This window comes from Saccopteryx bilineata, chromosome 3 (genome assembly GCF_036850765.1).
Source record: "Saccopteryx bilineata isolate mSacBil1 chromosome 3, mSacBil1_pri_phased_curated, whole genome shotgun sequence".
NCBI classification, from domain to species: Eukaryota; Metazoa; Chordata; class Mammalia; order Chiroptera; family Emballonuridae; genus Saccopteryx; species Saccopteryx bilineata.
In genome coordinates, this window is record NC_089492.1 from 310,403,022 (window position 1) to 310,422,713 (window position 19,692).

Consider the following 19,692-nt stretch of genomic DNA (forward strand, 5'->3'; position numbering starts at 1 on the left):
ATTCTCATTCCTTTGTCCTGCTTTATATTTTTAGCACTTATCACCATGTTACATATTAAATATATGTCTTTTTGTTCACCATTTCTCTATCTCTTCCACTAGAATGTGAACTCCATGGGAGCAGGGATTTTGTTTTATTCATGGCTGTATCCCTGGTATCTAGAAAGGTGCATGACACAGTATATACTCAATAAACACTTGTTGAAAAACTGATCAATGGATGGTCTAACTTGCAGCCCGACTGAACCTGAAGTGCTTCCTTAAACACCTGTATTATTAGGAGGCAGAGTAAGCACCAAGTAACTGTGCTTATTTTTATTTCTCTCTTGCATAGACGAGGTCTGGAGATAGTCAAGCCACCAAGAACCTTCTAGCTTTCTTCTTCACCATCTTTAGAATGGTCCTTGTCCTCGTGGTCTTAAGATGGCAGATAGTGTTCTAGCCATCACGTCTGTATCCTTGCAGCAGAATGAAGGAAGGCAAAGAAAAAAAGGCTAAAAGCCCCACACAGCTGATTTCTAAGGATGTTTTCCAAAGAGCAGCTACAAAATTCCTCTGTTCTCATTGGCCAGAAGTGAGTCACATGACCACACCTAGCTGCAAGAGAGGATGGAAACATAGCTTTTAATGCTGGGCTATCTTGGACCCAGCTAGATAGTGTTTTGACAACAAGGACAGAGAAGAGAAAATTAGCTTACAGGGTGTATGTCAGACCCTCAGTCAATCAGGAACCCAGTGTATACTATGACATCATGAGGTGCTAGGCAGAGCAGCTTTTTGGCATTTCCAGGAAAGAACAGACTTGAATTGTTAGTAGTTGATGTCTGGCCATGACATTCCATCCCACCTTCTACTGCCCTGACCTTGGATTTGGTCTGTTTTGTTTGATACTGCTACCCTAGAACATAATAGGTAATCAATAAATATTTGGGTTTTTTTGTTTGGTTTTGTTTTTAATTTTTTTCTTATTTATTCATTTTAGAGAGAGAGGAAGGGAGAGAGAAGAGTAAGAACATAGGTCTGTTCCTCTATGTGCCCTGAGCAGGGATTGAACTAGCAACCTCTGCACTTCCAGATGACACTCTAACTAATGGAGCTATCCAGCCAGGGCCTCAATAAATATTTGTTGAATAAATAGGTCGGTCCTATTATTATTCCCACTATACAGATGAAGAAACTGAGGCTCATCTACTTTGAGATGGAGGCAGGGATTCAAATTCGGCTGTGTTTGGGTTTGGCTAAAATTCTTAACCACCTCTTCAATGAGGAAACTAGCTCAGAGAGGCCCTGGTGGGATACCTCAGTTGGTCAGAGCTTTGTCTAACCAATATGCCAAGGTTGTGGTTTCAATCTCTGGTCAGGGCACAGAGAAGAATCAACAAATATATGCATAAATATGTAGACCAACAAATCAATCTCTCTCTCTCTCGCTCCTCTACCTCTCTCTCTAAAATCAATAAATAAAAATTTACAAATGAGCCCTGGCCAGTTGGTTCAGCGGTAGAGTGTCAGCCTGGCATGTGGAAGTCTCAGGTTTGATTCCCAGTCAGGGCACATAGGAGAAGTGACCATCTGCTTCTCCACCTATCCCACTCTCCCTTCTCTCTATCTCTCTCTTCCCCTCCCGTAGCCATGGCTTGGTTGGAACAAGTTGGCCCTAGTGCTGAGGATGGCTCCATGGGCTCACCTCAGGTGCTAAAATAGTTTGGTTGCTGAGCAATGGAGCAATGGCCCCAGATGGGCAGAGCATTGCCCCAAAGGGGGCTTGCCGGGTGGATCCCGGTTAGGGCATATGCAGAAGTCTCTCTGCTTCCCCATTTTCACTTAAGAAAAAAAATTTTTTTAATGAATAAAAAGATGAGTTCAAAACCTATTTTTTGAAAATCTATGTCAGAGAGGTGAGGAGTCAGCAACCATCACACAGCAAGCAGCTGGCACTCAAATTTAGTTCTCTAGAGCTGAGCTGTCCAATACAGTAGCTTAATTTTCATTTAAATGAACTAAAATGAAATAAATTTTAAAATTTAGTTTGTCAGGCCCTGGCCGGTTGGTTCAGTGGTGGAGCGTCGGACTGGCATGCAGAAGTCCCAGGTTCGATTCCCGGCCAGGGCACACAGGAGAGGCGCCCATCTGCTTCTCCACCCCTCCCCCTCTCCTTCCTCTCTGTCTCTCTCTTCCCCTCCCACAGCCGAGGCTCCACTGGAGCAGAGATGGCCTGGGTGCTGGGGATGGCTCCTCCACCTCTGCCCCAGGCTCTAGAGTGGCTCTGGTCACAGCAGAGCGACGCCCCAGAGGGGCAGAGCATCACCCCCTGGTGGGCAGAGCGTTGCCCCCTGGTGGGCGTGCCGGGTGGGTCCAGGTCGGGCGCATGCGGGAGTCTGTCTGACTGTCTCTCCCTGTTTCCGGCTTCAGAAAAATACAGAAAAAAAAAATTTAGTTTGTCGGTTGTGTTAGCCACATTTCAGGTGTTTGGTGATGAGCATATTGGACAGAGCAGACGTAGAAGATTTTCACCATTGCAGAAAGCTCTTATCAATAGCACTGTTTTAAAGACCATTTTCATGAAGATCATGGACACTGAAGCCAGACTGCTTGGGTTCAAATCCCTCCTGGTCCCTCAGTTTTCTCATCTATAAACTGGAGGTTATTAAGCCTGACCTGTGGCGCCGCGGTGGATGGAGCATGGATCTGGAATACTGGGGTCACCAGTTCAAAACCCCAGGCTTGCGCAGTCGAGGCACATGTAAGGGGCAACTGTTGTGAGTTGATGTTCCTCACCCCCTTTCTCTCTCTCTCTCTCTCTCTCTAAAATCAATAACAAAAACATCATAAAATAGAGATGATGATGATAATAATAGGAAGTGACCCACAGGGCATACTATGAGGATTAAATGAGTTAATATGTGTATGTCATGGGCTTAGAACAGTGCCTGGCACAGAGTAAGAGCCCTCTGAGTTTGTTATTATTTAAACATGCAGTGGCCACATGTTTAGCCTGCTGCTCCCTAGTCATAGCTACCCCCATAGCTCCCAGCACCCATGGACAAAAAGGAGAGCCAGAAAAGGAGAGCCCAGAAGGCTAGAACATAGAACAAGAGGATTTTGCTGGGCTCCCCAAGAAAGTAGGAGTAGAGAGTAGGGAAAGAGGGTTGAAGAGGCCAAGAGGGGCTGTGGGAACCATACAGGCCTGGACAGCCCGGGCCCTGCTGCCTCCCACCCAGGGGCTGGGGAGGTAGGAGATGAAAGTGAGGAGTGGGCAAGCCCCATATGTTCCTTATGATCCACACTTTGTTCCCAGCGCCTGAGACAAATAGGTGTGAAATCCACATCTGGGACCCACTTCTGGCCTGGCCATTCCCTCCGCCTCGGGCACAGAGCCCGGTCTGTCTGTGCACTCTAACAGAGGCGGCACAGCTGGCTTCCTGGGCTCAGAGGAGGGCCCTGCCCACCTCAGCTTTGCTGATGGCTTCCTGCAAGTGTGGACTCCTAAAGTGATTTGCCCAGCGGAGAACTAGGAAAGAGCCCCACTTAGAGGCAACCATTTTTGCAAAGGGCCTGGTGTGGTAAGAGAGATAGATGAGGCTGGGACTGGTGGTGTCCAGATCATGGGGGTCCTCCAGGGCCAGGCTGAGGTTTTTTCCCAGAGACACTAGGGAGTCATGGGAGGTCTATGAGCAGGGGAGGGGCAGACTCAGTCCTGTGTGAGAAGCAGTGATATGGACGATCATTGAGGTGGATCTGTTCACTGGAGGAGCCCTGAGAAGGCCTTGAACCCAGCCTGGAAGTCAGGCAACTTCCCCCAGAGCAAGTGACATCTGAAGTAGGGTTGAAGGACAGAAGAAGGATTCTGTCATGCTGAGAAAGGTTTAGGGGTGGAAGTTTTGTCCATGGGTGCTGGGAGCTATGGGGTAGCTATGACTAGGGAGCAGCAGGCTGAACTTTAGGTATATAAAGACCCTTCTGGGGTCTGTGGAGGGTAGATTGGAGGAGGAAGACTGAGGGGGAGTGAGGACCTCACCTCCTCCAGGAAGTCTTCCCTGATCTCCCAGGGTGGGCCCTGTGCCACTTCCCTGCTCTGTCACTTATTTATTTTTTTTTTTTTAAATTTTTAAAGATTTTATTTATTGATTTTATAGAGAAAGGTAGGGGAGGAGGAATGGGGAGTATCAACTCACAGTTGCTTCACTTTAGTTGTTCATTGATTGCTTATTGTATGTGCCCTGACTGGGCAAACCTAGGGTTTCAAACCAGCGACCTCAGCATTCCAGGTTGACACCATACCCACTGCGTCACCACAGGTCGGGCATGCCACTTCTTGATTATAATTCTATGGGGACGACACTGGTGGAGAAGATGAGGTCTGAGCCTGGGCCAGGAGAATAGGGACAGAAAGAGAGGAAAATAGCACCTACACTAGGAAGCCTTCCACTTAACCCTCATGCAAAAAGTATATATGTAATTATTTCTTTTTTACCCATTTCTAAATGTCACAGTCACTATCTTTTTTTTCTTTTTGGTGTATTTTTCTGAAGCTGGAAACGGGGAGAGACAGTCAGACTCCCGCATGTGCCTGACCGGGATCCACCCGGCACGCCCACCAGGGGCGATGCTCTGCCCACCAGGGGGCGATGCTCTGCCCCTCCGGGGCATCTCTCTGTCGGGACCAGAGCCACTCTAGCGCCTGGGGCAGAGGCCAAGGAGCCATCCCCAGCACCCGGGCCATCTTTGCTCCAATGGAGCCTCGGCTACGGGAGGGGAAGAGAGAGACAGAGAGGAAGGAGAGGGGGAGGGGTGGAGAAGCAGATGGGCGCTTCTCCTGTGTGCCCTGGCCGGGAATCGAACCCGGGACTTCTGCATGCCAGGCTGACGCTCTACCACTGAGCCAACCGGCCAGGGCCCACAGTCACTATCTTTTACTTCACTTACTCATTTGCTCAACATATTCCCCTGCAGTCTCCCTGGGAAATGCTGGCACCAAGACCTGAATCAGAACAGGACTCACCTTGGTGAGACTCCCAGTCTGGGAGCATGGGGTAGGGAAGAGACTTAGGCCAAGTCACATCTAGTGCCATGTGTAATCATGGTGGCAGCACAGGGACCAGCCTGTGAGATCAAGAAGACTTCCCATAGGAAATAAAGCCCTCGCTGGGCCTTATAGAAAATTCGAATGTCTCCCAAGCAGATGGGAGGGGAGACAACAGGAAAGTCATCTCATTCCATCATGCCCATGTTCTCTCCTGAGGACTCTTGTGTGATGATGGGGACACAGAGATGGGTTAGGACTAGGCCCTCAAGGGAAGGGACACAGGGACACAGTCCCCCTCTAGTGAAATCTATGCTCTAATGGAAGTAGCCCAGGGCATTCGAAATGTCCACTCAGCTTGGGAAGTCAAGGAGAGCTTCCTGGAGGAAGAGAGCTGAATTTTAGGTAGACCCTGCCCTTCCTGCAGTGTTATTCTATCTGTCTCTCCCTTCCCATGTATCTGTTTTACTCATTGCCTTTGCCTCTGAAGAATTCCATGTTTTTCTTATCATTTTCTGCCATCCCTGAGGTTGGCTGCCATAAAAAACTACCACAAACCATGTGGCTTAAAATAATAGAAACTTATTCTCTCACAATTCTGGTGGCTAGAAGTCCAAAACCAAGGTGTTGGCAGAGCCATATTCCCTCCGAAGGCCCTACGGGTCCTCCTCACATCTTTCAGCTTCTGGTGACTCCTGGCATTCTTTGGCTTGTGGCCACATCACCCAAACTGTGTCTTCACATCACTGTCTCCTCTGTCTCAAATCTCTTCCTGCCTTTCTCTTGTAAGGACCTTTGTCACTAGATTTAGGGTTCATCTGGATAATGTATGATGATCTCACCTCAAGATCATTCACTTAATTACATCTGCAAAGACCTTCTGCCAAATAAGGTCCATTCACAGGATAAAGGTGTGAAAAGATAGGTGGCCATATCTTTTGGGTGGTGGTGGGGGGATTCAACCCACTCTATCTTGGGCAAGCCACTCACCTCTCTGAGCCTCAGTGTTGTTTGTATAATGGAGCTAACAGTACCCCCAGCTTATGGGGCAGCTTTAAGGGTTGAAATGAAGCGTCCAAATGCATGGCACAGCCCTGGGATCTAGGAAACTCTTGGTCAGGGGAGCTGCCATTTCTTCTGATGGATGAATATCTCCATCAGAGCTGGGCACTTCTGTGGGTCTTTTTCTGTCAGTTTCCCCATTTCTCTGCATATGTGACTTTATCATGTTTTCTCCATCCCTCTTTTGTTTTTCTTCCTTGCTCCACCACTTCTAAGTGCACCTGGACAAATGACCTATGCCCTCTGACTTGATTTCCTCATCTGTAAAATAGGACAATAGCCTCTGCTTCATAGGGCAGCTGTAAGGATTATATGAGTGGTTCACAGAAATGCTCAGAATTTTGCCTGGTATGCAGTAGGTGCCAGCTGTTATTACTGGCATTATTATTATTATTGTTGTTATTTCCTTTGTCTTGCCTCTTTTTCCTGTGTCCTTAGTGCCCTCTGTCTCTCTGACTCTTCTGCATTTCTGAGTAAGTATCTCACCAACCTCTAAGCCTCAAGGGTTTGAAAGATCAACCTCTCCCTCCATTGCTCTTCTCTCTTCCTCTCCCCACCTGTGATGGTTTTAAAATAAGCCCACAAATTTTGATACTCTTCCCTTCAAGAGGAGGAGCCTAATCTCTTTCCCATTGAATGTGGGCTGGACTTAGTGACTCATTTCTGATTAAGTAATTATGTGTGACTTTGGAGATTAGGTCGTATAAGCCACCTCTCTTTCTCTCTCTCTCCCATCACTGACTCTGGGGGATGCTGGCAGCCATATTGTGAGGACACTCAAGCAGTCCTACAGAAAAGACGGTGTGAAGGAGCTGCGGCCTCCTACCCACCACCATGTAGGTGAGCTTGGCAGTGGGTCTTCCAGCCCCAGTCAAGCCTGCATTGACTGCAGTTCCAGCCCATAGCCTAACTGCACTCTCACCTGAGCCCCCAGCCAGAACCACCCAGCTAGATTGCTCCAAAATTCCTAACCCTCAGAAACTGTGCAACAATAAACGTTTGTTGCGTTAAGCCACTAAATTTTGGGGTAATTTGTTATGTGGCAATGGATAATTAATATACATCTCTCTTTCTTAAAATTACAAATCAAGGTTTATTTAGAGGGAAACATCGATTTGTTGTTCCACCCATCCATGCATTCATGGGTTGATTCTCGTATGTGCTCTGACCCTGGACGAACCTGCAACCTTGGTGTATCAAGACCACGCTCCAACTAAGCTACCTAGTCAGAACCTCACCTTTCTTTCTTGTGTTTTCTCTGTCTCTCTACATGTCTGCTCTCTCTGGGGGGTATCTGTCTCCCTTCATCGCTAGGTCTTTAAACGTCTATTTCCAATTCTCTATCTCTGAAAGCCTTTCTGACTTCATTTAGGTCAGTTTCCTGTTTCAGGGTCTCTCTCCCTCTACCTGGGTCTCTGTTTCTGCCATCTGTTCCTCCCTATTGAGAGCTTTCTCTCCATGAGTAGCTCTATTTGCAGATGTGCATGTGTGTCTGCTTCTCTCCTCTCCTATCTCCCCTCAGTGTTTGCTGTGCCCTTCTGTCTTTTGATCTGTCTCTCCCCACTCGCTCCTGCCTAGCATCTTCTGTTTTTGTGGGGTTTTTTGTTTTGTTTTTGTCTCTAACCCACCGGTGGATCTCTCTGTCTCTGGGTCTCTCTGCTTCTATCTCTAAATGTGTGTGTCTCTGTGTATCTTTTCTCTGCCTCCACCTGTGTCTCTCTCATTCTGTGTATCCTTTTCCTTTTTTTCTGGGTGATCTCTCTCTCAGTGTGTGCCTCTGTCTCTCGCCCTTCCGTCTCCATCCGCCATCTCCATCCGCCATGTCTCTCCCGTCTCTCCGCATCGATCAGGCTCTCTTTCCCTTCCAGAGACTCCGCAATCTCCGACCTCACCTCGGGCTCTCTCGCGTGGGCCTTCCCGGCTCCTCCTCCCCACCTCTATCTCCCTCTCCAGGTCTCTGCCTCCCCCTCCTGGTCAGCGGCCCGCACCGCACGCCGGTCTCCCAGGGGATCCCCAGCCGGGTTAAGGCAGCCCCTGGAGGAGGCTGGAGGGGAGCACGCGAAGGCTGCCGGCGTTTGTGCGGGCTCCAGCCAGGGTCTCGGAGAGCTAGGGCACTCCGCATTTCTGGGGCCAGGGTCCTGGGCACGCAGATTTGGGAGGCCTCTCCCAGCTCCACCTTAAGCGCCCCCTCCCCCCTTCTGCGGAGGATGGGAACTGCCAGATCCGGCCCCAGGTGTCCCGGCCATCCCCCGCCTGCCCGGCCCCAGCGACCCTTCTATCCTTCCCCATGGGCACTAAGCACACATACGCGCGCGCGCACACACACCAGCCAGAGGAGTGTTGGTGCTGTGAGAGCCCCCGCCCCCACCCCCCAACAACCACACAAAAAAATTAACACCGAGAGGGAGGGGTAAGAGGGAGGAAGGGACAAGAGAGAAGAGAGAGACAGAGAAACATTAGAGGTAGGAGAGGAGGAGGTGGAGAGAGAAGCTTAGAGGGAGGGAGAGAGGAGGTGAAGAGGAAGGGAAGGGAAGGAAGAGAGCAGGGGCAGAGAAGGGAGAGAGGGAGGAGGAGGAGGAGGAGGAGGAGGAGAAGGAGGAGGAGGGAGAAGCAGGATGGGGACATGGAGTTAGGGAGAGCTTAAGAAAAGAGCCAAGAAGGGTGTAGATTAGAAACCTAGAGGTAACCCCAGGGAGAGGCAGAAGGCACAGAGCAGAGTAGAACAGGAGACAGAAGGAGTCTGGAGGGTTGGGAGGAAGGAGGAAGGAGAAGCACCGAGGGGAGGAGAGAGAGGAGTGAGTCGGGGGCATCTCAGTCTCCCGCTGGCTTGGTATTTGAAGAACTAGAACACCCCGTGGGGAGAAGAGCAAGGCTGGAAGTCCAGGAGAGACAGGGTCCCACAGACAAGAGAGGGAAGAGCTGAGAGAGGGACGGGGACACTGGGAAGGGGTCGCCCAGAGGCCTCCCGGGGATGGGCGGTGCAGCCAGTCTGAGCGCCCCTCAAGCGCTGGTACTCTGGGCTGCACTGGGGGCGGCAGGTAAGGCCTGGGGTAGGGGCAGGAGCCCCTGAGGGAGGGGCGGGGGGTGTCATGGTGTGGGGTTCAGGCTGCTCTCTCCCCAGCTCACATCGGACCCGCACCTGACCCCGAGGACTGGTGGAGCTACAAGGATAATCTCCAGGGAAACTTCGTGCCAGGTGCAGCCAGGGAAGGGACCCAGCAGTCCAGCCCCGGGTACCTCCTTCCTCGGACCCAGGAACCCTCTTCTCCCCAGGAGTCCCAGCCCCTCCCTTCCTCCCTCAGGAGTCCGGCCCAGCCTTTGAAACCCAGTGGCTCACCATGGGACATTATACATGCGCATTTCAAGTAGTGAGTGGGAGTGAGTGGAAGGAAAGTGTGGGGGTGGAAGAGTGAATGTTATTTTCAGGGAAAGGGGCAAGCAGGTCCTGGCTCCTGCTGGTAACCAGAGAGGTTCAGTGGCCCCCTCCCCTGCCTTGTCCAGCCCTCTCTTGGAACTCCTCTCTCTGGTAAATTCATTATCCAGCTGTTCTGCAGGGGAGACTGAAGGAACTACAACTCCCATGGGTTGTGGGGCAGGCAGGCAGTGGATAAGTAGGCAGGCAGCCCTAGTAGGGCCTGCTGGGAGTCGTAGTTTCTTTTCCAATGACTTCATTTAAGATAGGTTTGATCAAGGAGAGGCTTGGAAATGTTAGGGGATCTTAAGAAACTCCTCCAAGATTCTTATAGGACCCAGGATTCTGGACCCCAGCCCCCTTCTCCCTCAGATTCAGGAGTCCAGGACCCCAGCCCAGCCTACAGCCTTCTCAACAGATGCCAACGTTTGGATCCAATCTGTATTTCTGACTCCCTTTCCCTCCCTGCCCTGCCCCTGCCCCCAGGGCCTCCCTTCTGGGGCCTGGTGAACGCAGCCTGGAGTCTGTGTGCGGTGGGGAAGCGGCAGAGCCCCGTGGATGTAGAGCTGAAGAGGGTTCTTTATGACCCCTTCCTGCCCCCACTGAGGCTCAGCACTGGGGGAGAGAAGGTAAGGGGCCTGGCGGGAGGGGTTACCAAATCCACTGGGGTGGGCAGAGTGGAGGCCAGCCTTGGGAAAGAAGGGGTACCTGCTGGGTGGAGAGGAGGCTCCTTCCACTCTAAAATGGATCACCTGTTCTTCCATCCCCACACATGGCTCCCTAGTCTCCCCATCTCTCTAGAAGCAATGGTGAAACAGAATGTTTCCTGTGTGAGTCACTAACTTAAAAGCTTGTTAAACCCTCTAATTCTTCCAGCAACACCATGAAATAAGTGCTAATATTATCTTTATTTTATGGATGCAGAAATTGAGGCACAGAGAGGTTAAGTTATTTGCCTGAGGTCACACAGCTAGAGAGTGCCAGCGCTGGGATTCAGACCCAGGCAGTGCTGCCCCAGCATCCATGCTCTTGCCCACTATGCAATACCACATCTTATAAGAGCAGGCACCATCCTTCACTCTGCTACCCAGCTAAAGCCTTGGAGTTATTCTCCATCTTGTTCTCTCCTTCATTCCCATTTCCAGTGTGTCCTTTCTAGCCTCCCTGCTAAAGAACATTCATCTTTTCATTTCTTGTCACCTCCACTGTCCCCACCATCGTCTTGCACCTGGACAGGTGCCATAACTTCCTTGCTGACCTGCCTCTCTGCCTCCTGCAATCCATTCTCCCCCCCATAGCCAGAGAGGTTTAAAAACCCAAACCAGATCATACCTCTTCTGTTCAAAATCCTTCTATCAGAATAAGTAATAATAACAAATAGTTGTTTGGCACTGTGCCAGATGTTATACATTCAATTATTTAAAGAAAAATATAAAAAATGCCCCATAATTGCCCATCTGGCTTCCATCACAATTCTCTCCTTTGCTCATGGCTTACTGGTGCTCAAACTATGCTGAATGATTAAATGATTGTTGGAAGTGGGAAATGTAGAAGTGGAAATGGGAGGAAAGAGATCTTCTGTGTTCCCATGTGGGCTTCCACCTCTCCCACAGCTCCGGGGAACCCTGTACAACACCGGTCGCCATGTGTCTTTCCTGCCTGCACCCCGGCCCGTGGTCAATGTGTCTGGGGGTCCCCTCCTTTATAGCCACCGACTCAGTGAACTGCGGCTGCTATTTGGGGCACGTGATGGAGCCGGCTCTGAACACCAGATCAATCACCAGGGTTTCTCTGCTGAGGTGCAGGCCACTAACCTTTAACCCTTGGCCCTTGGCCTGAGTCAACCCAATGCCTCCCACCACACCCTCCTCTTAATGCCTCCCTACGTCCTCCCCACAGAACTGCATCCTCCCTAGCACTAATCCTTAACCTGACTTGGGACCTCCAAAGGCCCAGAAATGCACCTGTTTTCTCTGCCCCTTCTGTTGGGGAACCCCATTCTCTGTGTTTTCCTCCCAGGTGCAGCTCATCCACTTCAACCAAGAACTCTACGGAAACCTCAGCGCTGCCTCCCGGGGCCCCAATGGCCTGGCCATTCTCAGCTTCTTTGTCAATGTGAGCCCAGGCAAGATTCGGAGAGAGGGCGGAGCTGGGCACCTGGAATCTGGGGTCTGAGGAAGAGGGATGCTGGGAGGCCCAGACTCCTGGGTACTAGGGAATGGATGGAGGGCTTGGGCTTCTGGGTTCCTACCTTCTCACCTCATGTATCCTCACACAGGTGGCTGGCAGCTCAAACCCATTCCTCAGCCGCCTCCTTAACCGCGACACCATCACTCGCATCTCCTACAAGAGTAAGTCCCTAGTGTGTTGGTGGAGACGTGTGTACATGAGGGGAGCTCAAGAGGGGTACCCCTCTTCACTCTAGCGCAATATGCCCGCAGACGATGCCTACTTTCTTCAAGACCTGAACCTGGAGCTACTATTCCCTGACTCCTTTGGCTTCATCACCTATCAGGGCTCTCTCAGCACCCCGCCCTGCTCTGAGACTGTCACCTGGATCCTCATTGACCGGGCCCTCAATATCACCTCCCTCCAGGTGACCCTTATTCTTGCCTCAGCTACCCTCCTTCTCCACCTTGACTGGGATTTGGAGGGGGTCAGAGGGTCAGATGACCCTTGGGGCTAGGGTGGATCTGAGCAAGGCCCCTCTGATCTACTCCCAGGGCGGGATTTCCTGTGTAAGGTCACCAGAACCATTCATTATTCACTCCCAGTTTCCCACCACCCCCTCCCGTGGCAGATGCATTCCCTGAGACTCCTGAGCCAGAATCCTCCATCCCAGATCTTCCAGAGCCTCAGCGGTAATGGCCGGCCCCTGCAGCCCTTGGCCCACAGGGCCTTGAGGGGCAACAGGGACCCCCGGCACCCCGAGAGGCGCTGCCGAGGCCCCAACTACCGCCTGCATGGTATGGTCGTCCGTCCCCCCCCACCCCCTTGGTCTAACCCGCCTGTATCCCGATGGTGTGTCAATGTGATACAGTCCTACTCGCCTTTGCTGCTTCTTTATAGTCCAGCCTCCTCAGTTCTCATTCGCTTTCTCCCTCCTCCCTATGTGTCAGCGTTCCTTGCCATAGACCATTGCTGGTCCATGATTTGTCATTCCTGCTTACAACTTGGACCTTGGTATATAACCCGAGAGCCCTGGCTTCTTTGTGGTACGATTAACGGTTGGTCCGCGGTTCCTATTACTATGGCTTTCCAGAGTGGTAGAATCCGGATCCATTTCCAGTTTCCATGTAATATAACCTTATGCTGTTCCATAATCTGATAGCCCCCTTTACTGAGAACAACATAGTTCAATTCCTTTCCCTTCCTACTTCCTCCTCTCGGTTCAGCCTGCGATCCCAACGGCCACCTCTGTGGCTTCTCAACATGGTACATTCCAGACCCCCCCAAAGAATTAGTTCACGTAGTTCAGTCTGATGCTGAAATGAACTTCCCTATTCCACCCTGCTGCTCCCTCTCTAGGACTGAGCCCACTGCCGGACCTTTTCTCCCAACTTCTCAACCTGGTATATTCCGGTGCCCCCTTCTCAGCCTCGGGGTGGTAGAGCCCTACGCGGCCCAGGCCCCGCCCACTGCACGCCCCTACACGGTCCATCCTACCGTGCCCTAAACTAACGTCCCCAATCATTATCGTCTGTCTTACAGTGGATGGTGCCCCCCACGGTCGCTGAGACGCCCCATCGAGGATTGCGCCTTCCCTTCCCAACCCTACCCAAGAGGGGAGGGGAGTTACCCCCAAAACAAAGCTATTAAAGGGACAGAACATTTCCTGTTTCTCAGTGGTCTAATTCTAGGCGCGGTGGGGTATTAGAGAATGGCAGCCTTCTTTTGGGAACTAATCTCCCTCTTCCTAAACCCCACTATTCGGGTCTTGGTTTCCTGTTTCCTAAAACAGTCGCTTGGACCTGCGGCTCCTTTAAGCTGTGCCTCTTCCCCTCCACCCTCCACCCTCCACCCCTTACCCACTCTCCGGGTCAGGCAGCACGCGCAGAGCCATGTGCTTCCTCCTCCCGCCTGCCTCATTGGCTCGAACTAGGTCACGGTCCCGCCCCCAGCGCTGTCTTCCATTGGCCAAATGTAGGTCAGGGTCCCGCCTCCCACAAAAAAATCCAGGCAACTTCACGCACCGGGCCCCTCCTGCATCTTGGGCCTTGGCAGATTCAGGGGTCCCATTGGCTATGCGCCTCGAGGGGTAGGGACGCGATTGGCCAGCAGTTTCAGCCCGAGGGAGGCACGCGGCTGGGAAGCATGGCCCTAGAGGCGGGCGGGGGCCGAGAGGAGGGGTGCTCACTGTGGCGTCGGGTGTTTTGGTTTGGATTTTTTTTTTTTTTTCCGCGAAAGAAGTTTGCTTTGGCCACGCCTCAAGGCAGCCACCTCCTCCTGCCCCCTCCCCCGCCCCTCCGCGCACACCTCTTGGTGCAGATTGCAAGCGCCTTCCGTTGAGAGCTGCAGATTTTGCAAGAGCCACGCTCGCCCACCTTACAGAAGCAACGCCTTGAGTCCCCTTAAACCCTCTGTTGCAAAGAGCTGGCCGCTTGATTTGATCACTCCCTTACCCAGACTGCATGGTCTCCTGGGACCCTCTAGAGTTGCACGTTTCTGCAGCGAGGACTCCAAATCCCCGTCGCTCCTAGGATTTGCACTGTTCTGGATACTGGAATATTTCAAGCTACGCTCGCCCGTCCCTGGGCAGACACTTGCCCGAACCACAGCAGTGTACCACTGACTGGCAGGCCAGCTCTTCGCCTCTTGATGAGCCCGTGAACTTGCGGGCAGGTGCCCGGCGATGGCGCGGCCCGTGAGCGACAGGACCCCGGCCCCCCTGCTGCTGGGCAGCCCGGCCGGGGCCCCCCCTGGCGGGGGAGCGCTGCTTGGGTTGCGGAGCCTTCTGCAAGGGACCAGCAAGCCCAAAGAACCAGCCAGCTGTGAGTTCTAGCCCCCACCCCACCCAGCTCAGACACCCTACTCCCTTAGGGACTCAGGTGCTGGTGGAGGGGGTCCAGTTACCCCCTACGTGCCGAGAGTCCATCTTCCCAACCTTTATTTGCCCATTTACTAAGGTGTTTAGGCCCCCAGATCTTTCAGCACCCAGCACCCAAAGGTATCGGCTCTCAAGTCCGTCCACCCCGAGGGCCCAGGAGCCCAGGCCTCCCAGGGTCCTCCCAGAAGACCCAAGAGTCTAGGCCCCAAACCCCTCTTTCTTTTGGTTCCTAGAGTCTGGACCCCTGGGGTCCAGGGAGGAGGGAGGGGGTGTGTCGGATGCTCACACGGTGGTGACACGGGCTTGGGCGGGGCCTCTTGGGGTCACATGGAGTCTAGGGATGAGGAATGTGCCCCAGGAATAGAGCCCCTTCCTGTCCCTTACAGAGTGTGGGGGCGGGGAGAAGGGTGTACAGTGCGCGCGCGGGGGGGGGTTATTACAGAGGAATCAGTTGTTATTTTTTTCGCTCACCTGCCCAACCCTTACCCTACCTCTGTCTGAACTTCCGCCCCTTTCTATGTCTGTCCCTTACCGGGTTTCTGTGCCCATCTCTCTCTGCATCTCTGACCTCCCCTCTCTCTGGGTCCCTGTCCTCCTCCCTCTTTCTGAATGTCTATCTCTCTCTGGGTCTCTGTCCCCCTTTCTCGGTCTCTGTCGCTCCCGTCTCTGATCTTTGTCTATGGGTCTCTCTCTCTCGTCTCTGTCCTCTCCTCTGCCTGGGTCCTTGCCCTCCGTTCCGGTCTCCCCATCCCCGTCTGTCCCCTCTTTCTCTGGATATTCATCTTGTGGGTCTCTATCCTCCCCTTCCTGCTGTTTCCCTGCCTTGGGGGGGTCTCTTCTCTATCCTTCCTCTTCCTCCCTCCCCTGACGGGTCTTCCTGGCCCCCCAGGTCTCCTGAAGGAAAAGGAGCGCAAAGCGGCTCTGCCGGCAGCCACAATTCCCGGGCCGATCCTGGAGACGGCGGGTCCGGTGGATGCCCCAGCTGGGGCGGTGGTGGGCGGCGGGTCCCCACGGGGGCGCCCAGCGGCCGCACCTGGCCCGAGTCTGTTGGCGCCGCTGCTGTGGGATCGGACGCTGCCATTCGGCGACGTGGAGTACGTGGACCTAGACGCCTTCCTGCTGGAGCACGGGCTCCCTCCCAGTCCGCCGCCCCCAGGCGGCCCGTCACCGGCGCCCTCGCCCGTGCGCACGCCCGCACCCTCCCCGGGACCAGGCTCCTGCGGCTCTTCTTCCCCTCGCTCCTCGCCCGGGCACGCCCCCTCCCGGGCTGTCCTCGGGGCCGCCGGCCATCGCGCAGGTGCAGCGGCTGGGGCAGGACCATGGGTGGGCGGGGCTTAGTGTACAGAGGGTATGGCTGTGCCACACAGCGTTTCTTTCAGTCTGTGGGCCTGGGCTGCCCAGCTGAATTCTGGGTTCCCTAGTCGAGGGATGTCGGGAGATGGGATGAGGTTTTGTATGTCCCCTAATGGATGAAGGACTGGGTATCCAGGTTCCATCGGATAGGAGGGACTTGGGACCCCTTAATTCCAGAAAGTCTACCTAGTTGGGCACTAGTGTGGACTTTTCTATGGAACGTGGGAACTCATGGAGCTGGGACTGGGAGCCCAGAACACCGGAGTGATCTGTGGACTGTGTCCCCATATTCTGGGCCTGGAATTGGTGGAACTGGGGTAGGAGCGAACTCCTAGGCCAGGCTGGGGCTGGGCATACTTTCCGCACACGGAAGGGGCTGTCAGCTCTGGTTTCTGCATCCCCCACTAAAGAAGGGCTAGGATCCTGGGGTCCTGCAGTCTAGCAGAGGGGAGAAGGCCGAGGATCTTCATTCTAGGTCTTCCACTGGGGTGAGAGCTTCCTATATTCCTAGGAGAGGAAGTGCCTGAGATCCCTGAATGGTGTGTACTCCAGTGGCGAGGGGATTAGGAGAAGATCGAGGGGACTGGTTCTCCTGTATTTCCCAGAGAGCAAGGGGGACTGGATCCTTGGAGGTTGAGGGGTCCCAGCTGAGAGACCCGCGGGAGCAAAAGGAAAGGTGTGCTACGTCTGGCACCTTGGGGTCTCCAGGGCCGGGCAGCAGGTTGGGGATTCCAGGACACACCTGCTTCTGGCCCGGCCTCCAGGCAGAACCAGGGCCCTCCCCTTCCCAGCCGCACACTCCCGCACCACGTGAGTCCTCTCCTAACCTCCTTAGTGTTCCGCGCACGCGCAGTCACGTGGGAAGGGGAGGGTCCTGGGGAACGTGAGGGAGCCCTGGCTAGGCAGAGGGAGGGCGGGAAAGCAGGCGCCAGCACGTGACTCGGCCCTGAACTGGTGTCCTCAGCTGAACCCTACTTGCTAGCTCTTAAAGGCACAGACCTCCCGCCCCTGTTGAACCAACCTTCTGGAATCTTAGAGCTCTTTCCGCTTCTCTTCCCTAACTCTTGAGAGCTAATAGTCGTAAGAGGCTCTTGATGTCTTTTCAATACATTGAATTCCTTTCCCCTGCACAGCTTAGGGTGTCGACGTTGGTCAGGGATTCAGTAAGAAGGATTCGGGCTAGTCTATGAGGAAGAAGCTAACACTGACTCCGAAATCTTGAGGTTTTAGAAGCAATAGCCCAGACTCAACTGTAACTTAGGACAAGTAAGGGGAAGAATGGGTCACAGTTTCCCTGTTTGTAAAAATGGAGTTGATTCCATGATTTCTAAGCGTCTTTGTGACTTAGGGAGCCCTTGTATTTTATATTAGGGAGCTGGATCCCTGGCAAGCTTTATGTTGACCTTCATTGTGGTGGATATATCTGAGTGGATATAATCTCTGAGTAGGGGATAGCATCTGGGAACACCTCCCCAAAATAAATACACACTCGGTGATAACATTCTATTTCCCCAAGGTCTGACCTCTCGGGACACACCCAGCCCTGTGGACCCAGATACCGTGGAGGTACTGATGACCTTTGAACCCGACCCTGCTGATCTAGCCCTGTCAAGCATTCCTGGCCATGAGACCTTTGACCCTCGGAGACATCGCTTCTCAGAGGAGGAGCTTAAGCCCCAGCCCATCATGAAGAAGGCAAGGAAGATTCAGGTGCCAGAGGAGCAGAAGGTGAGCACTGCCAGATGTTGAACACAGGCTTGGCCAGCACAGCCCCTACAGCCAGGGCTCCTTAGAGTTACGCCTGGGCTCTTCCTAGGATTAGCTCTCAGGTTCTACAGCCAAGGATTAGTTCTTTTTGGCCATGGGTGCAAGGGGGCAAAATTTTGGGCTTGAGATTTATGAAGATGGTATCATTGTGGGGCAGAGACTCAAGCAGCCCTGCTGGACTGAGTTGTACAGACTGGAGTTTCTCCTGTCAGCTGGACCCAAACCCCTCAGTGGGGCAGGATTCAGGTTCTGCCGAGCTCAGTTGCTAAGGATAGTATTTCTTCACAATAGAGTATCAGTCTGTCTCTTCTTAGTGGCCAGCCAGGCTGGGGCTTGTCTTTTGATCTCTGATTTGAGGCATCCTTTGGGGTGATTGCATCCGCCTAGGAGGCAGCCCCCTAGTCCTTTGTTTCCTGGGTCTGGACTGCCTCATTGGCAAGAAGCCTCAGGTTCCCATTGGTAGCCAGGGCCACATTCTGATTTGGGTACTTTCTAGCATTCTGTCTTTTCCAGTACTGGGGTCTTCCCTAACAAGAGGTGCCTGGGTTTCTCTCACAAGACTTGGCTGTGCCTTCACATAACTACTCAAAGCAGCTAGGACTGTCCTATGAGCCTAATTTACATTGGTGGTTTCTCCTGCCACAGGGCCCTATTGCTAGGGACTAGATTTGTCCTAGCAAGCAGGAATGAAGCTTCAATTAAATGAGGGTCAACTGAATTCCAGGACTAGAGAATTCTGGGCATAGTCATGTAGGGAGGTCTCATGATAATCTCTTCTATCTACTAAAAGGCAACTCTTCAAGTAACCAGGATGTGTTGGGCAGGGGACAGCTCCCTGGCCTCTATTTAAGGCAGTAGGTCAGAGACCAGCTGCAGTCCTTGGGACCACCTTACTTTTGTTTGTTAAGGAGGGATGAGGTTGTCTTGGCAACCAGGCCCAAAGGGACCAGCTCTAGGAGAATTTTATGGGACATCAAATCCTATCACTAGGGAGGCTAGGCTCTCCTTAGTAACCAGGATCTGGAAAGGTGATGTATAGGGTGGTGCTTTTACTGGGAGCTTTCATACCCTGCAGGTCCTGTTACTAGGGAATAAGCATCCCTAGCAAGCCGGAGCTAATCGCAGACCCTTTGTCAAGTGAGGGTAGGGTCTGCTTTGCACCTTAAGAGGCTTGAAACCCAGTGGTTTGGGGTAGGAGGCTCTCTCATACCTTCACTGTTGTTGGGGCCTGCTTTTCTTAGCAACCAGGACCCAAGAAGGGCAGACCCTTGGGTACCCATCCCAGGGGAGACCCGGTATCCTTTAGTCCCCATGCTCGGCAAGAAGCAGCCCTGGAGGTCTTTTAGATCCCCTCTGGTCCTTGAAGGAACAAGCAGAATTGCTCCTTCTTGCTGTGGCCGGGGCCCCTCTGGACCTCAGTGCTTGCCCACCTTCGCACCCCTAGGATGAGAAGTACTGGAGTCGGCGGTACAAGAATAACGAGGCAGCCAAGCGGTCCCGCGACGCCAGGCGGCTTAAGGAGAACCAGATATCGGTGCGGGCGGCCTTCCTGGAGAAGGAGAACGCCCTGCTGCGGCAGGAGGTGGTGGCCGTGCGCCAGGAGCTGTCCCACTACCGCGCTGTGCTGTCCCGCTACCAGGCCCAGCATGGAGCCCTGTGAGGCTGCCTCCTCACCCTCACCCGGCGGGGCTCTCCTTTGCCTCACTCAGACTTGTGCCCCAACACCTTCTTCCCTCCCTACCTTGTGGCCCACGGGCCAGCCAGCTGGGTGCCCCAAGGACGTAATGATGCAGATAAATACATTTATATTTTTAAGAAAAAGCAAGCCTCCCCCGCGAGGGAGGGTTCTCTGTGTACGCCCCCGGCACGTCGGGGACCCCATCCTCCCACCGCCTCCGTTAACACGATCCTGAATAAATCTTGATAACCCAGAGCCACCTGTCGTGGGGGAGGAGGCAGCTCCCTGGCCCCAGTTCAAGGCCAGCGGGTCACACTGGCTGTAGTTCGTGGGCAGCCCTGGGCTTCGGG

The 19,692-nt window shown here is 53.2% G+C and overlaps 2 protein-coding genes across 5 annotated transcripts; both read left to right on the top strand.

Annotated features, from left to right (window-relative positions):
• The first annotated feature begins 8,509 nt into the window (after positions 1 to 8,509).
• On the top strand, positions 8,510 to 13,331 carry CA11 (carbonic anhydrase 11). Of its 3 annotated transcripts, none has more exons than XM_066271634.1 (9): positions 8,510 to 9,123; positions 9,207 to 9,281; positions 10,014 to 10,126; positions 11,111 to 11,296; positions 11,517 to 11,612; positions 11,776 to 11,848; positions 11,939 to 12,093; positions 12,298 to 12,463; positions 13,026 to 13,126. In XM_066271634.1, the coding sequence occupies exons 1-9, from the start codon at positions 9,057 to 9,059 to the stop codon at positions 13,106 to 13,108; spliced, it is 1,014 nt and encodes a 337-aa protein (XP_066127731.1). In that variant the 5' UTR covers positions 8,510 to 9,056; the 3' UTR covers positions 13,109 to 13,126. The 3 variants fall into 3 exon arrangements, with proteins under 3 accessions (XP_066127731.1, XP_066127730.1, XP_066127732.1); XM_066271633.1 differs by having other exon boundaries at positions 8,512 to 9,123; positions 9,984 to 10,126; positions 13,026 to 13,123; XM_066271635.1 differs by lacking the exon at positions 13,026 to 13,126 and adding an exon at positions 13,209 to 13,331 and having other exon boundaries at positions 8,515 to 9,123; positions 9,984 to 10,126.
• An 868-nt stretch (positions 13,332 to 14,199) lies between these two features.
• DBP (D-box binding PAR bZIP transcription factor) lies at positions 14,200 to 19,597 on the top strand. Of its 2 annotated transcripts, XM_066271631.1 has the most exons (4): positions 14,200 to 14,488; positions 15,434 to 15,841; positions 17,414 to 17,625; positions 19,109 to 19,597. In XM_066271631.1, exons 1-4 carry the CDS (start codon positions 14,350 to 14,352, stop codon positions 19,322 to 19,324), a joined length of 975 nt encoding a protein of 324 aa, XP_066127728.1. In that variant the 5' UTR covers positions 14,200 to 14,349; the 3' UTR covers positions 19,325 to 19,597. The 2 variants fall into 2 exon arrangements, with proteins under 2 accessions (XP_066127728.1, XP_066127727.1); XM_066271630.1 differs by lacking the exon at positions 14,200 to 14,488 and having other exon boundaries at positions 14,994 to 15,841.
• The last annotated feature ends 95 nt before the right edge of the window (positions 19,598 to 19,692 follow it).